The sequence below is a fragment of the Pseudophryne corroboree genome, chromosome 6 (assembly GCF_028390025.1).
Source record: "Pseudophryne corroboree isolate aPseCor3 chromosome 6, aPseCor3.hap2, whole genome shotgun sequence".
Lineage (NCBI taxonomy): Eukaryota > Metazoa > Chordata > Amphibia > Anura > Myobatrachidae > Pseudophryne > Pseudophryne corroboree.
Window position 1 is genome coordinate 349810777 of NC_086449.1, and position 17782 is coordinate 349828558.

Sequence of the window (17782 nt, forward strand, 5' to 3'; positions counted from 1 at the left end):
GAGAAAATATACTTGGGCTATCTATGAATCCTTGTGGTAATCGAGTCCATGTGTATTGGACTCCTCTGTATGTAAATGCAAACAAATATTGACTGTCAGGGTGCAGAGGTACCGAAAAGAAAGCGGAGCAGAGGTCAATAACAGTGAAAAATTTCGCAGTGGGAGGGATTTGCATTAGGATGACAGCTGGATTTGGCACTACGGGGAACTGACTCTCAACTATTTTGTTAATCCCCCTTAGATCCTGCACTAGCCGGTAACCCCTCCCCCCACTCTTTTTAACAGGGAAGATGGGACTATTGGCAGTGCTGGACGTTCTTACCAGAATGCCCTGTTGTAGCAAGCGCTCTATTACGGGATACACTCCTAACTCCACCTCTGGCTTCAGAGGGTACTGTGGGATTTTTGGAGCTATCCTACCATCTTTTACTTGTACAACTACCGGAGCTACGTTTGCCATTAATCCAGTGTCCTGTCCATCTTTAGTCCAAAGTGACTCTGGTATCTGAGATGTCATTTCTTCTACTTGGGATGGAGTCCTATTTGTCATAATGGTATGTGACATTAATTTTGACGGGGAGTCTAACATGTCTCGCACTTCCTGAGCGTGATTCTCAGGTATGTCCAAGAATACACCTTCAGGAGTACAATAAATGACGCACCCCATTTTACACAGTAAGTCTCTTCCCAGGAGATTAGTCGGTGCCGATGCAGCCAGCAAAAAGGAATTCTTGGTATGTAAAGGCCCTACTGTAATCTCGGCTGGTTTGCTAACAGGGTAGTGCTGGACTACTCCCGTTACCTCTATGGCTGGAATTGTCTTACCAGTGGTTCTCATGCCCACTGTCGAATTTATCACTGATTTGGCCGCCCCTGTGTCTACAAGAAAGTTTAATGATTTACCAGCTACATTGATTGCAATTTCTGGTTCACCTCCAAGACTTGCAATCAATTTCACTGGCTGCAGATTACAGGTATGGCCACACCCCTATTGGGTATGGTGACCTCCCTGAATCCCGCTGGCAGCAACTACTTGTGATGGAGTTAATTGGGAGCTACCAGAGGCTTGCCAGTCTCTGTTCGGGGGGTATCTTTTTGTTTCCCCTGTATGTGGCTCATAACTCCGTTTCTGCGGACCTTGCTCCCAATGTCGTGTGTCGTGTCGTTGTCTAGGGGGTTGGTATGAGTTTCGTGAATTCTTCATTCTACAATCTCGTGCCATGTGTCCCTGTTTATGACAAGAATAACAAGTAACCACACTTGACTTACCCACAGGGTTTGGTGATATAAACAAAGGCTGCCTTGTGGTCAGGGCCTGTATACTTACTGACATTAATTTATCACCTTGTTGTTCCCTGTGTCTGGTGATGTTCCTATTGTGATCAATAGCAGCCTCTCTCAAAGTAGCCACAGACAGACCTCGCCAACATGGTTGTGTGGTCTGTACCCTAGTCTTCAATGACTCTTTTAAACCATCCATCAGTACCGATACTGCTACTTCTCGATGGTTTATGTTTGTTTTAATGTCCTCTATGCCTGTGTATTTTGCCATTTCTGATAATGCTCTGTGAAAATACTCTGCAGCTGTTTCTGACTCCTTCTGTTTAATGGAGAATATTTTGTTCCATTTAACTACGGCTGGGAAATACTCTTTTAACTGTAAGCTTATTCTTTTTACATTGTCTTTGTTGTACTCATCTGTAAGAGGTACATCCTGATCTAATCCACAGTCAGCTAAAAATTGAGCTGCGTCGACATTGGAGGGTAAACATGCTCTCAGCAATATCTGCCAGTCTTTGTTGTTGGGCTCTAACGTGTTACCTAGGTCTCTGATGTATTTTTGGCTGGCAACTAAGTCTTTTCTAGGGTCAGGGAATTCCGACACTATGGTCCTTAATTCCATTCGGGAAAATGGGCTGTACATGGCAATGTTCCTAACAGGAGTGACTCCTGAAGTGTCTGTTTTCCCATTTGGAACTACTATTACCTTAACAGGATTAACTCTAACAACCTCATCCTGTGTAGATTCTACAGGCTGTGGTGAAATAGTTTCAGCATAGTGTATGGTGCCGTACTTACCCGTTGATACGACCTCACCTATCCCTCCGCTAGGGGCTTTCGTTACTAATCTCGGGGGTTGAGCTGTGCCTACAGTGGTCTCTGCTATGGTGGCTGCTAGAGAGAGCGCTGAAATTGTTGCCGATTCGTCCTCTTGATCACACTCCTGAGGAAAGTTCAAAACAGGGTACAACTTGCACGGGTTAATACTTGCATTGGTTAATTGGTTAACATTATCTTTAACATTTACACAGTTGCTAAGTGTTTGTTTGTTACACCTTAATGCGTCATTCTCCGCAACCAATTTTTCTCCCGATATATATGGTGGCGGTGGGGCCGTGGCTATCAGTTTTCTGATCGAGCCAGATCCCGCCGCCTGAGCCAATCCTCTCTGTATGTCACCCTCCTGTTGCCACAACTGTAAATAATCATAATGCTTGATTCGTCTCTTGGCTGATTTAATGAGACATATCCTTCTCCTTAAATTCGTTAACACTTCTGTGCTGAAGCTACCTACTCTTGGGAATTTCTCCCCGTCATGTATTGTCATTCTCTCCCATTCATCACATAAAGCTTCTGTGTGACTTCCGTATTTCTCACACATTACTTATCTTGCCGACCCGACTGGTCGGTTCACTGAATCAACCCGAACCGAGGTTGATCGCCCCGTACCTGAACAAGTGGCCCCCATAGTTCGAAGGTGTTGCTTTATTCAACCAACCCTTACGCAAACCAAAATGTTCAAAATAGGCTGACGGTGGCGGTTTACCGAGTACCCCACTCACTCGCCCACGCCGACCAATACGACCTGATCACACCGATATGGTGCTGGCGTACTCGACCTAGGGCCCCTGCGACCTGAACCTCTATTTACTGGAACCTGTGAGGGTGATCCGAAGAACACTTACTCTTTCCAGTAACTATTGGTTGTTGGATAGTTCCTGAGTGAGCAGCGAACCTCCCTTAAAATAAAAAAAAATTACACAAATCACGTTAGAATGTACAAATAGCGTTTATGACCTTCGTACACAAATAGTACCGGTCAGGTTTACTAATGCACACAATTACGTGCGGTACAATCGTTCAGCACATAAGCAACTAATCTTATGTACGGAGCGACCAGTGGAATCGAAAATTGCGGCTGCGAATTCCTTCAGCCAGAGCTTGTATGGCCTATATGGGTGTTGCACCAACCCTTTCTTGGTGTTGTGCCTGTGGACTGTATAGCGGACTTCCTTGTCTGCTGTACCTGAACCTGCTGGTCTGCTATGACCTCCTAGTCTGTTACAGTATGACCTCCTGGTCTGCTACACTCTAATGCTCAAATTGTATGTTTTAACCAGGGATGCCTCCCTAGCCACCATGTACGTCACTTACACGCATGTACCTCACGAGAACTCGACTTTTCTTGTGGTTCAACCTCAAAAATTGTAAAAACAAACACTCACTCACCACATATACACTTTTGTTTCTATTTCTATTTCTGCGCAGAAATTTCTCTTTAGACCAGATGTGTTACAAATTAGGAGAAGGATCTATTAATTTAAATTTCGAATTTTAAAATAGATTTGCGCGATTTATCGCCTTGCGTTATTTACCGCGTTGCGCTATTTATCGCGTTGAAAAAAAATTGACGCTTGTGATTTGAGTTACGTGGGCGTACCCGTACGCTCCGTTGCGTAATATACGCTGCGTGCGTCGGCCCTTGGATTGCGTACACAAGTCTCAGTCCTTTGTTAGAGACACGTGTACGCAAAGCAAAGATCCACCGTAACACAATTTATACGTTTATCAATGTAGATGATCCTTTATCATCTACCACGCACCACACTGACTTCGCCTTGTCTCTTAGGCACAGCTGTGTGTTTGTCTATACTTTAACTATATTACCTTTACTCTTAAACTATTAAAATAGCGGCAAATCTCTCTCAGCACGTTTATCAATTATAAAAAGGCAAACAGAAGAGTGATATACGAAAATACACAAATGAAAAAGAAATGCAGATATATATGTGCGTGCGTGTGTACGCAAGACAGAAAAATAAACAGTTTTAAAAGAGACTAGCGTGTTGTTCTTACCTCCGGTTCCCGGATTTCTTCAGCACCCTTTACTAAGAGAAGCAGACGCTTATCCAAACAGCACTACGAGGAATATGATCTCCCGCCCTTTGCTGCTGGATAATGTCTGCTGAAATTACCTAGTGCAGATATGTGAAGGACGGGCGAGCCGCCAATTGATAAAGCTGAATATTTATCGTATATAAAACCCTTTGTGAGGTCTAAGAACACTGTACGCTATTTACGTATGAAGTACCGTAAGGGTACGCTTGTTGCGTAACAATCGCTTAGCCGTGGTCGAGACGCTCAAGCGTCACGTTCGCTCACGGCCAAGAGATCACAGGCAGGCACGCTATTGGCTGCTGACTAACGTAATGGTTCACTATAGCGTAACGGACGCTGTATCGGGAGCGGGCTGCTCGAGCGATACAGACGCTCACGAGAATACGCTGTTGGTATCGGGCACATTTATAGGTGAGCGTCTACCGTAATGCTACGCTATCAGCGTAGCGGACGCTCGAGACCACGAGGAGATCACGAGCGGCGCTGACGCTCACAATGTTAAACCTTTAAATCTAAACCATAAACAATGTAATATGCTGTAAAACCTTTGTGTAGAGATAGGGTGTAGATGCAACCTAGTGTAACCTTATTAACTTAAAAGCTGTTTGAGCGTCACCGACGCTCTGAGAATACTAGACACTATAAGAAATACACAGATACCTGGGCTTAGGGTCCAACGCCTAATATGTATATATTTTGAATGATAAACTTGCAAAAGAATTAATACAAATACAAATCATACACTACAATATAACATAGACTACCTAACCAGATAACTACACAGGAAATATAATACAATTACTATTTAAAGGAAAATAAGAGAGAAAGAGGAGAAGGGAGAGGGAGAGAGAGATTGACCCACAATAACAAGAAGATCAATATAGTTGCGGAGAAACACTTACGCACAAAGGGAAACGATCGCATGCGCCTCGATATCCAGCTCCCGATTATCAGCAATGAGAACCGTTGAAGAGAGTGAACTGGATATGGTCGGCCTGCCTATTTATGCCCCACACACAATGCAATTCAATGGTCCCTACAATCTCATTGTTCATTGGACACAGGAATTCGGCTTCGCATTATAACAAAAGGTCATAGGTTGATTCATACAGGTGGGCTGTGACTGCTTCCAACTGTTCAGGTGGGTGGGACACTGAGTTTCCCGCCGCATGACTAAATAAGAACAAATAATAGTAAATGGACATAAACTTCTTATGTCCATAACTATTCGCACGAGCGATTAATCCGCTCCAAACCAACACCGGAATATTGCTATTTAAATACTCTTCCGATGGGTACCAAACACCACTGTATGACCCCTGTTAGACCCTTCGTACAATACAAAGAGGGATCTCTCTGTTCAGGAACATGCTATGTTAACTAAACTTTCAGAATCTATCAAAGGGACCATGATCTACAAAATACATTATATAGTGAAAATATGTAACGATCGAGTCGCACGCTACGATCACATAAACTCTACCGTAAATACGCATACCGTGCGCCTGCGGGTGCCCGCGACTGTGAGTATGCGCACGTACGGGAGAGCGCACGCATGCGCAGCACAGACCTGTGTGAGGTGCAAATATGGTAGTGTGCATAGAGATATTTTTCTGACTTTGACAATATATTATATATACACACACACACACACACACACACACACACACACACACACACACACACACGTACCTGTTAAAAAGGGTGACAAACCTATGTACATACATTTGTTTGCAGCCTGCATTAATTATTTAGGCCTCTGGTACTTTTTTATTTAGTTTATTTTGCCGTGCTATAAGCCCACCTTAGGGTGCACATAATGGAGGAGACCCTGTTCATATCCTGGCTGGTGCAAGGACACTGGTGAAGACAGAGAGGAATGAGTGAGCGGCGCGTGGGTCCAGTGGGAAGACATCTGGCATGAGCAGAGAAAGTAGTAGAGGTGTTAAAAGGCAGATCTCCGGTCAGTTAGGGAGCTGTAATGTAACGGTCTGAGGCAGCAGACCGGATTGCCGTGGGAGCCGCAAAAGTCAGAGATCCGAAAGTGTGTGCCGCTATCGTTCTCCTGGGAGGCAGGATCGAGGTAGCAGAGGATTGGAGCATAGTACATGCTCTCACAGGAGGTGCTGAATGACCGGGTGAGTTATTTCAGGAGCCAGGCAGCTGTGCAGAGACTTTGAGCACTGGGTGTCACAGTGGGTCCGCCAGGAAGCAGACTTCTGCATCAGCCACGGCGTGTTTTTAGCCCGTCCATACTTGGGGCCCATTGGGACCTCGGGCCCATCACCGGTATACCCTTTGTACCAGTACCCCCCTGTCGCCGGGCCTGATAACAGGACTAAGTGAAATTAATGGCAAGCTAAATACTTAAAATGAATGATGGAATGATCAATAAACAACAGTGCATTATTCCAGTTTATAAAAATATGGATTAAAAAAAGGTTCCATTTTAAAAACTGGTTCTGTTGTTATTTATTTCGTGATAAAAGTAGCATGACAGTCTGCATTTTCTATTCGCTGTCTTAAAGATATGGAAGAAGCTGGTATCCGGATGATAGATAGACAGTTTCTAGTTAGACAGTCAATAGATAGACACCATATGTTAGACAGACACTAGGTCAACAGGGTCAAAAGGTTAACAGAGTCAAAAGGTCGTCATGAAAAGGGTAGACAGTACAAAAGGTCGGCAGGGTCAAAAGGTCAACATAAAAAGGTAGACACAGGTTTTATTTTTATTTTACATGTTTTTGCACTTTTTCTTACCTTATCTATTCATGTCGGCATAGAGTTGATTATAAACCTTGTGGTGAGCGCAGCGAACCACAGAGCCTGAAGCGTGGCGAGCGAATGCCTTTCTACAATTGGGGATCGCAGATGACAAAACTATCCACACAAACCCCAGAAATGCAAAAAAAATGGTGTCTACCTTTTTTATGTCGACCATTTTCATGTCAACCTTTTGACCCTATCGACCTTTTGACTGTCTAACATGTGGTGTCAATCAATTGACTGTCTAACTAGACACTGTCTAGCTATTATACCACACCCTTTTTGATACCATGCATCTTAATTGTAACTGGGCCTTTGTGTGTACACACTGAGTATCACATGCGCTATATGATATTTAGAGATTTTTCGTGCATGCACAATACCAAACAGTCGCTCAACTCTGAGAAAATCGTCACTGCATTCAACTCTGAATTATGCTCAGAGTATTCTTAGGCAAAGCTTCCCTGGGTGTGGTCCAGTTACAATTAAGACGCGTGGTATCAAAAAATGTCTTGGGAAAATGCTGGGTGGTGACTGGGAGGTGGCTATGAAGAGGCACAAAGTGGTATTTCTTATAGAGGTGTTATAGGAGGTAGGGAGTCTGTTGCTAAAGTGTTTGTCTACGCAGATGCTTCATCATTCACATTGGAGGCCATACTAAGATGGAAAATCTGTACCTACCATAGGGCTGGTGCAAGTTTCAAAACTCAGCAGGTGGTATACAGCGTCTACAGATGCTCAAAGTAGTAGTCTCAGTCCTTACACATTGGGACACAGATGTACGCCAGGGAAGGGCTTTGTAGCAGCATTTGAATATTGCGGAAAACGAGGGACTGCCAAAAGGCGCAGGCTCAGCCGCTTCTACATCCACTACTGAATCAGGCCTGCTATGTTTAACAGAGTTGCTCTGGAAAGTCAGATTTATAAACATTATATTTTTTATATTCGTGGTATATAGTGTTTCCGGGAGGCCGGGGATGGTTGCATGCTCACAGAGCTCCCATCCCTGGCTCCACAATCACCATGCATTCGGCCACCCAATCTGTATTTTGGCATCAGCCTGCTTCTGCGCTTCTGCTTTTGCCCGGTCTGTTCGCTACCTTGTGCTGGGTGAGCCATAGGCTGAGCTTAACGTCTCCCCCTCCCCCATCCAATCCGGAGCCAGGGAGTTGCGGCTCTTGTGTGCTGACTGGGCGCTGCCCCTGCTCCACGGCAGACACTGTCTTCAGGTGGCGGTTGAGGATGGTGTGTGCACAATCACAATGCCCTAAGTATGTGGCCTGCTCTTACGAGAATGGCTGTGACCTCTGTTTGCTGGCCACTGACACTGTGGACTGCTGCCAATACTACTACTACCAGGTGCTCTGTTTGGAAAGAAAACTGCATGGCTCTGATGAACTAGCAAGGTTATCATCTAATCATTTTCTCTTCCACTGTGGGACATACAGTAGGCATCTGACTAATCTGTTCCTATGTAGTGCACCTAAAATGGCTGCCTGACCAAGATCTTTTGTGAGTCGAATAAATGATCCTGTAACTGATGACCCAAAATGGCTGCTGCACCTTTGTAGTATCTCCATGGTGCATTTCTAACAAATCCAAACCTCCCGAGTATGTTCACAGTTTCTGTAATGTTTTGAAAATGTAAACTTCTGTATCATGTTCTATATCATGTGTTTTGGGACAAAAGACAGCTAGATAAATAACATTATTATTATTATTATTATTATTATTATTATTAAAAATTAAAATTGGTTCTTTGATCATTTACTGATCATTTCCAGCTGTCAGTCTTATTGGCATTCAGTATAGCAACCACTAAAGCGTTTGTGTGGTCAATGTTGTTGAAGGCTTTTGTACTGTATTTGGTTTCCAATGTAAGTTTTATGCTTTCAGGGTGTTCATTATATTGCTTCTTATTGGGCTTATTACCTGGTTGGCTGTGGACACGGCCAAGAGACCTGAACAGCTGATATCATTTGGAGGTGTCTGTATGTTTGTCATTATCCTCTTTTTGATGTCCAAGCACCACCGAGCGGTAAGTGATCTTAAGGGAGATGTATCAAAGCTTTGAGATAAATAAAGTGAGAAAGTGTTAGGAGCTGCTGCAGCAGCGCATCGGCTCACCACCTCCTTTCGGGTCCCGGTTGTCACTAGGTAACAGGACGTCGGAGCACGGAAGCAGAGTATGATAGTCCCAGCTATTGCTGGGAAACCAGGATGCGACATGCAGGGAGCAGTGACTGCACTGCAAGTGTTCCCAGCTGGTTCTAATGAGCTGGGACACTCAGTACTGCTCTCCTATGTGCAGCTCTGTATCTGCAAAACACTAAAGCTCCAGTCCACTTTCATGTTATACTGCATTTGTATTACATCTACCTAAGCCTACTCCATGCGGTCACCTGGTTACTTATGTAAGCCCTTACTACCCTGAGTTATGTCCTGGCAGCATCTCAGTACTGGTGAGAGCATCTCTCTCTATGGGAAAAGGGCGGCTCTTATACGTGATGGCCTCTGCAGCATGGTTCTAAGGGTCTTATGCAGTTTCTTGGATGTACGATAACAGTAAGTTATCGGCATGGCGCAACTTCAAGGGTATTTTAATGTGACTACAGCAAGGATGTAAGAGGACACATCTGTAGGTACGAACACAGAAATCAGACTTGCCACATGCCACTGTCAATCTGTTTGGTTTTGTACACATATGCAGTATGCCGATAATCACTCATTGCGCAATTATTCGCATTTGCAACTGATGCTGTATGAGGCCCAGGGTTGTTTTCTTTGTTTGTGCCTCTCTTGATAATGGGAGGTTTTCATACAATTTTAGAATCAGGGCTAGACAGACTTTCCTTACCTACAGCTGCACCCACCCTGTCTTGGCCTGATCATACACATTTACAAAGATATGGCAGTGGAGACCTCAATATGTTAACAAATGATCAATTTAGATTAGCTGCCGGCATACTGGTGGCCGGGATCCTGGCCATCGGTAAATAGTATGTATTCTGTTTTACCTATATACTGTATACATGATACTTTGGCAATCTCTGACCAAAGATATTGCATTAATTCCTTGACATTTAACCCGTCATTATCCTTTGTCTTCCCTAGGTGTCATGGCGGGCAGTGTTTTGGGGACTTGGACTTGAGTTTGTTTTGGGAATATTTATTATTCGAACTGAGCCAGGTTACTATGCTTTCAAGTTTCTTGGTGAACAAATTCAGGTAGTTTTCATTCCATGACATAAGCGACATCATTGTTAAAGTTCTATAATTATAGGCATTTCTCTGATTAATTCTAATAGATTTGTTTGTTATAATTGACATCAATTTATAATGAATAAACAGTAAGTAAATTAGATGATAAGTAGTGGCATTAATGCATCCTTGTCTCTTGCAGACTTTCCTAAATTATACAACTGCTGGCTCAGGATTTGTTTTTGGAGAAACTCTAATTAAAGACGTATTCGCTTTTCAGGTTTGTAATGGTGAAAGTAAACCCAGTAGTTCTTAGATAATAGTACAGATGTATTTATTCATGTTACAGAAAAAGTCTGTAAACATGACCATTAGTGAGACCAGCTGTTTTAGTACCCAGAGTCAGAAAACATTGCTCCTCATCATACCATTATATTTGTGTAAGCCCCATTTATTGTTCCACCCTTCTACACAGATTCATACTTAACAGTGTTTCATACAGAAAACCACGTGTCAGAAGTGCCCCCCACATACATTATTCCAGAACAGTTTAACCACACACTAGATTAGCCTAGTGTCCTGCCATACATGACGTACCAGATAAAAGCACCTGTGCTGAGCCCATTCCAGTGTATACAATTCAGGTCCATTATTTGGTTCTTGTAGATAATACAATCTATTGTTTTGTGGCTGGCATACAATAAAGTGCTACGTTCCTGTTTGCATGCATACAAGTTAGAGCCCATTACCTGGAGACCAATTGTACTACAGTATATTGAGCCCAGTACCTGGAGGCTTACTGTTCAATACAAAAATAATATTGTTATGTTTGAAACTATATCCAAATCAAAGCATTTAATGATTTATGTAACTCTTCAGATCTTCTTCCTTGCAGGCCCTTCCTATTGTGGTATTCTTTAGCTGTGTGATGTCAGTCCTCTATTATATTGGCATAATGCAGTACGTAATTCTTAAGGTAAGCGGCTTGCTTGTTGGGGTGTATTATTTGGTGTCCAATGGATGAATAAACTAGAATACCCATTAAAACTGATATTTCTAATATAAAGATTGTTCAGCTACAGTATGGCACTAATGTATTGCATTTCATCAGCATTACCTTATTGTAGGCTGTACATGGCAAAACTCAAATGTATGCTTTTTTTGTTGGATTTATATAATGTAACCTACTGTATGTATGATTTACATATATGGAAATTATAGTTTAACTTGAAAATTCAGTGGTTCAGTCTCTCCAATTAGCTTGGATATCAGGATGGAAAAGTAAAACATATTATATAACACATTTATTGATATCATGTTGCTTAATAGTATTCAATATTATAAAGCAGAATTAGTTTTTTTCTAAGTGCTATTGGCTACTTGAGCTATTACACTTCTTATTGACCACAATGTGGGCATTGGTGACAGTCAGGCTTTCGAGAGACACTAGGGATCCGGAACCACTAGAGATTACCGTCTGATGTCCTTTGAAGGGTGCCTGCCCAGGATCTCTATGTTGACCACGCATACATGTGTTCTTACTTTTGCACCAAAGTAGTGAAGGTGAATGCACCATATTATGTGCAGCTGCTATTATTAGGCCCGCATTCAGTTCTCTACTATATCCAACTTTGCACTATGCGGTAAAATACAGTGCTCAAACATGGCCAATTTTCCTGCTCACCTCTGTGGGGTGCAAGGGAATATTAGTGATGTTGGCGATCAGTTGAAAAAAGTGGGAGAGGTGAAAGGGAAAAAGGATCTGAACTAGGGGCCCAATTCAGACCTGATCGCTGCTGTGCGTTTTCGCACAGCGAGCGATTATTGAACTACTGCCATGCATATGCAACGGGATGTGTACGTGCATTGCCAATGTGCGACAGGATTGTGCGAAAATTTAAATCGCACGGCTGTTTGCAAGGTAATTGACAAGAAGAGGACGTTCGTGGGTGGTAACTGACCGTTTTCTGGGAGTGTCAGGAAAAACGCAGGCATGCCCAAGCGTTTTCAGGGCGGGTGTGTGACATCAGCTCCGGCCCAATCAGCCTGTTTGTATTGCGCTGTAGGAGTAGGTCCTGGGCTGTGCACACACTGCACAATATGGAAAAAATAATTTGATGGTGAGTGTGATGTGAACGGTTTTGCAGCTGTCCGCTGACTTAGGGGAATACACATGCAATCGCACACTTGCACGGGGCAAATTTTCACCCACCCCCTGGGCGGTGACCATCTGATCACAGGACAGTGTAATTTGCAGCACAGCGATCAGGTCTGAATTAGGCACATGGTCCCTCCCTCTCCTCCAACCTGGGTAAGGTAAATCAAGAAGGAGATACAGGGAGAATAAGGAGTATGTATATTCCAATCACTAAACCAACTACCTGTTCCTTTTTATAAGGCCATCTGCGTGAAAAATACCTTAGACATACATGGGTTGGTGGTTCTCCCCTGAGTCACAAGCACAGACTGCTACTGCTAAGAGAAAAAGATGTTGCTGGTCGCAAAGTGCCGCCATTGCCCCGCAAAGTGCCGCCATCACTCATAATTGAATCAAAAAACTCAAAGTATTCAGTGTTTGGGGACATACTGTAATACTGTTTCTATTATTCCTTTTTTGTTCAATTAGTGAATTAATTATTAAAAATGTTTTTCAGATTTCTTGGATCATGCAAGTTACAATGGGAACCACGGCCACAGAAACACTCAGTGTGGCTGGCAATATTTTTGTTGGACAGGTAAATAGAAGATGAATCCTGATGAATCCCACAAAGGCCCTAAATATATACATATTAGTGGGGCATAAATATATACATTTCCTAGCTGTTTTTAGACGTGTGCATATATTAGACTTGGAGTCGCTTATGCCTGCAGAGACAAAACGGGTCAAGTTGCAGTACAGTACAGGTTGAGTATCCCTTATCCAAAACGCTCGGGACCAGAAGTATTTTGCATATCGGATTTTTCCGTATTTTGGAATAATTGCATACCATAATGAGATATCATGGTGATGGGACCTAAATCTAAGCACAGAATGCATTTATGTTTCATATACACCTTATACACACAGCCTGAAGGTTATTATAGCCAATATTTTTAATAACTTTTTGCATTAAACAAAGTGTATCTACATTCACACAATTCATTTATGTTTCATAAACACTTTATACACACAGCCAGAAGGTCTTAGTTATAATACAATATTTTTAATAACTTTGTGTATTAAACAAAGTTTGTGTACCTTGAGCCATCAGAAAACAAAGGTTTCACTATCTCACTCACACTCAAAAAATTCTGTATTTCGGAATATTCCGTATTTCAGAATATTTGGATATGGGATACTCAACCTATATAGGGATATAGCATTCCTCCCAGAGATGCAACTTTATGAAACCTGGGTGCATCTATAGATACGTTGGTTAGGAGGGGTATATTTTGCAGGTGCTGGAATGTACATGCTAATGGGGCCAGCACTGTATCATTGCTTATGATTATCTGTATATTGACCCAGTTGTAAGATCTTTCATTAGTGTTGCAGCTATATTATGTGAATTTGCTGCGGTTGTTCGATAGGGTAATGGACCGTCACATTTATAACGCTGCCAACCAACAACTCTACAATATAGTTGGTTATATAAATATCCACTTATAAATTGGATGTAAAAATATTGTTGTGTTTTGAGTTGGACATACAGGGGGGTAATCAATTGTTTGAAAAGTCAGTTGGGTGTCTGTGTTTTTTTATCTAATAGACACTCAACCGACTTTTCAAACAATTGAATATCCCCCACAGTATCTTGAGATACAGGGCTAGATGCATCATCGCTTGGAAAGTGATAAAATGGAGAGTGAAAAAGTACCAGCCAATCAGGTCCCTCCTGACATATCCCAGGCTGTGTTTGAAAAATTGCAGTTAGGAGCTGATTGGCTGGTACTTTTTCACTCTCCATTTTATCACTTTCTATGCGATGATGCATCTGGCCCACAGTATGAACAACTTTAAATTTTTCAGACATTTATATTGTATGTTCAGTATGTAAAAATGCACCAAATGCTACATTTGTTGCTAAGTTACTGTTTCTTATCTCTGTCTTTTATGTGTATCTTTCTGTCCACTGTTGTCAATTATGTCTCAGTGAAAACATATGTTTTTTTTCCCCTGTGCTATATAATAGACAGAAGCACCATTGCTTATCCGGCCCTACTTACCGGAAATGACCAAATCTGAAATCCACGCTGTAATGACTGGTGGCTTTGGGACTATAGCTGGCAGCGTAATGGGTGCATACATTTCTTTTGGGGTAAGAAAATGACCTATTACTTTCCATGGTTTCCATATATGTCTATTACTGCAGTTTGTACATTTTACTTGCATAATCACATAGTTAAATGTGACTGTGGGGCAGATGTATTAAGCCTTGGAGAGTGATAAAGTGGCTATATAAACTGCCAACCAGTCAGCTTCTGTCATTTACAAAAATAGGGGTAAATGTATTATCCCCCATCAAGTTATGTGCACTGATACCACTTTTCCCCATGTATTACAGCAGCGGTGTGTGCAAGGTGACAGGGGCGCTATGTGCCCCTGTCACTATCGACGCTGCTATCTGTAAGATAGCATACCGATGTGTGGGGGCAATGTAAGACCGGTCAGTGACACTTACTGTTCCAACACCTGCAGCTATCGATTTTGACAGCTGCAGGTGTTGTTGCCCCATACACAGCTCTTACCTGGCTGTGGCTGCCTGCTCTGGACTGCGCACATGAGAACTTGTGATATTAGTGAGATCTCTGCACTAGAGGCGTCCAGGAGGGGAGACATAGCACATTAGCACTAGGTTGATGCACTGTGGGTGGCTGACAATGATCGCCGGTGGGGGAAGTATTCACTCCGGCAAACAAGATGATGATACACCTTGTAGCTATTGCTTCCTGCTCCGCCTCAGTATATTTATTAACAGTTTCTTATATAGCGCAGCATATTCCATTGCGTATTCCGTTGGTATAAAGGCAAAGCAGGAAGTGAATTACTGGCATGATCAGTGCCTGGTAATACATTTACCCCACAGCCTGTAACATGGCTGGTACTTTATCTCTATCCACATTATCACTCTCCAAGGCTTTATACATCTCCCCCTATATGTGAAAGCATCTGTTTTAAATAAAGTAAATCCATTGGGATAATTTTAGGGCAATCAGCTGAGTAGAGTGCTTAGTGGTGCAGTGTTTAGTACTTGAATCAGGAGCAACATGCAGCTTTTCAAGTTCAAATGAAACAAATGGAGTCTTAAGGTGGGTACACACTATTAGATATATCTGCAGATCAATTGATATGCAGATATATCTATGTACGGATCGGGCAGTGTGCTGTGCATACACACAGCCCGATCCGTCGGGGGACTGACGTCATGAACTGGGCGGGCGGGCGCTCGCGCCCGCCCAGTTCACCTGTCAATCACTGCCGGCCGCCGCAGCAGCATGTGTACGTGCGGTCGGACGACCGCCCCGTACACACACAGCGACGGGCCAATATATCGTTAGATATATTGGCTGTCGGCTGTGCTGCGCGGCCGACGCGATACGTCTGTGAACGACGGAGTTCACAGACGTATCGCCCGTACACACTGGCCGACGGTCCCGCGATGTATCGGCCGTTCAAGAGAACGGCCGATACATCGACCAGTGTGTACGGGCCTTTACTTTCAGCATAATACGTGAACAAAAAACAAAAACAACCTAGCCCCCATGCAGGGCACTACCTCACTTCTTGGACACTCTCTTCAATTGGCAGCTAGTCTGCATGCAAATTCTCACATAAAATGGGATATTCAGTTTGCCCCGAAGAGACATTGGGAGTAAAAACCCCCGATGTTTCTTCGAATGCTGCGGTCGGGCTATTCAATTAGCTTGGCTGGTAAAATGTGCTTTTATACCCGTAAACACACAGGTTCAGTGAAACCTGTGTGTTTTCGGGTGAAATAGCCCCGTTTTTCGAAAGAAAACGGGGCTGTTATTGGGGATTTTGCTTCACCGGAGGCAGGTGAAACAAACTTCCTGATAAGCCGTGGCACACGCCGGCTTATCGGGGCCAATTAGCCCCCCCCCCCTCCCCCCCGGCGAGACTTATCACCCGACAGTGACGGGGCTGATTGAATATCCCATAAAGTCTCAGTCCTGTCTAGGGGCGCAGCCAGAACATTGTGGGCCCCATAGCAACATTTTGAAGGGGCCCCCTTCCCAATGCTTGTAGAGAGACACTTCTCTGCAGCAGTTTTATGCCCTATAATAGGGCCCTAGTTCATTTTCTGAACCATAGTAGAGCTTTATTTAATGTTATGCCCCATAGTAGTGCCCTAGTTTCTTTTATGAATCGCAGTAGTGCTTAAGTTCACCCTATGTCACATTTCAGAGCTGCCATTACATATTATGCCACACAGTACCCCCAATTCACATTATTATGTATAGTGCTCGCCGTTCATATTGTGCCTCATTACAGTTCCTTGGTTCATATTATATAACATTAATATGCCCTCCAGTTCATTTTATACCACACTACAATGAGCAGGTCCAGGAGCATACCTAGATATATTGCAGGCCCCAAGGAAAAAGTTTGTAAAGACCCCTACGAACCACCCAGTGGCGAAAAATGTATAATAACACATGTAACTGAGACAGGGAAGGTGGGCCCCTCTCAGCTTTGGGCCCCATAGCAGCTGCACTGCCTGCACCTATGGTAGCTACGCCCTTGGCCCTGTCTCTCACTGACCTTCTCAGACTCAAACCCACTGGCCTGGCTTCTTCTTAATATGCTTATTCACAGAGATTTGTGGTCTTCTCTGCCTACTGCAGATTTAGACACTGGACTCCTAGCCCCCACTGTCTCACTGGGCTCTTTGGCTGCTACAGTCCCACTTGGACTGTCTCCACAAGTAGCCTGACTGACTTTCCCAACCCCACCTGGGCTGTATATATAGGCAGCAGGCTCCCTTGACTGCAGCAGTCCCTCTTTGGACTGTCTCCTCATTTTTCTTCTCTGTGTGGGCAGATCCTACCAGCCCCCACAGAATCCATGGGTCACTACTGCCCTCTATGATGTTACTGCCACACATCCCCCTCCTCAACTCAAAACTCCTGGGGTGAGAAATTGGGGACAAGGCATTTTCATGGAAAGTCTTAATTTTTCTTATCAAGCCCTTTCACCATATTCAGAAACATCATCCAGACTTGATTGACTTGCGTCTCTTCTTTTTTTTTCTGGCTTTATGGTACTCTTTGAACTACTTGCTTTCTACATCCAGTACTGGAGATTCATTCTTGGATATATTAGGCATTTAGAATTCAAAGTAACTTTCCTCAGAATCTTCTGATTCAGACCAAGAATGGCTTTTTCTTGGTTTCTTCATAACAGAATAAAGGTTTCTCTTGCTTAAATCTTTACAGGCATACTAGTTGGCCAACTTCTGCTTGAAACATCTCTAACCTTCAACCTTGAAGCACTGTATTGGCTACTAGCATGCTTTACTGGTAGCACACCCTCTTTCAAAGAGCCATTATTATCCTGAGAGCCACCAGCATTATAATCTCCAGACCTTTGCTTTATGTCATCAGAAGACATACTGGCATTACGACTCTCAGA

General features: G+C 43.3%; 1 protein-coding gene across 1 annotated transcript in view; it reads left to right on the forward strand.

Annotated features, from left to right (window-relative positions):
* LOC134934569 (sodium/nucleoside cotransporter 2-like) overlaps window positions 1-17782 on the forward strand; it is a 176247-nt gene that overhangs the window by 26069 nt on the left and 132396 nt on the right. The window contains exons 4-9 of the mRNA XM_063929981.1: window positions 8845-8986; window positions 10063-10176; window positions 10352-10429; window positions 11045-11125; window positions 12804-12884; window positions 14322-14447. Coding sequence (XP_063786051.1) covers window positions 8845-8986; window positions 10063-10176; window positions 10352-10429; window positions 11045-11125; window positions 12804-12884; window positions 14322-14447 — 622 coding nt within the window. The remainder of the gene's footprint in view (window positions 1-8844; window positions 8987-10062; window positions 10177-10351; window positions 10430-11044; window positions 11126-12803; window positions 12885-14321; window positions 14448-17782) is intronic.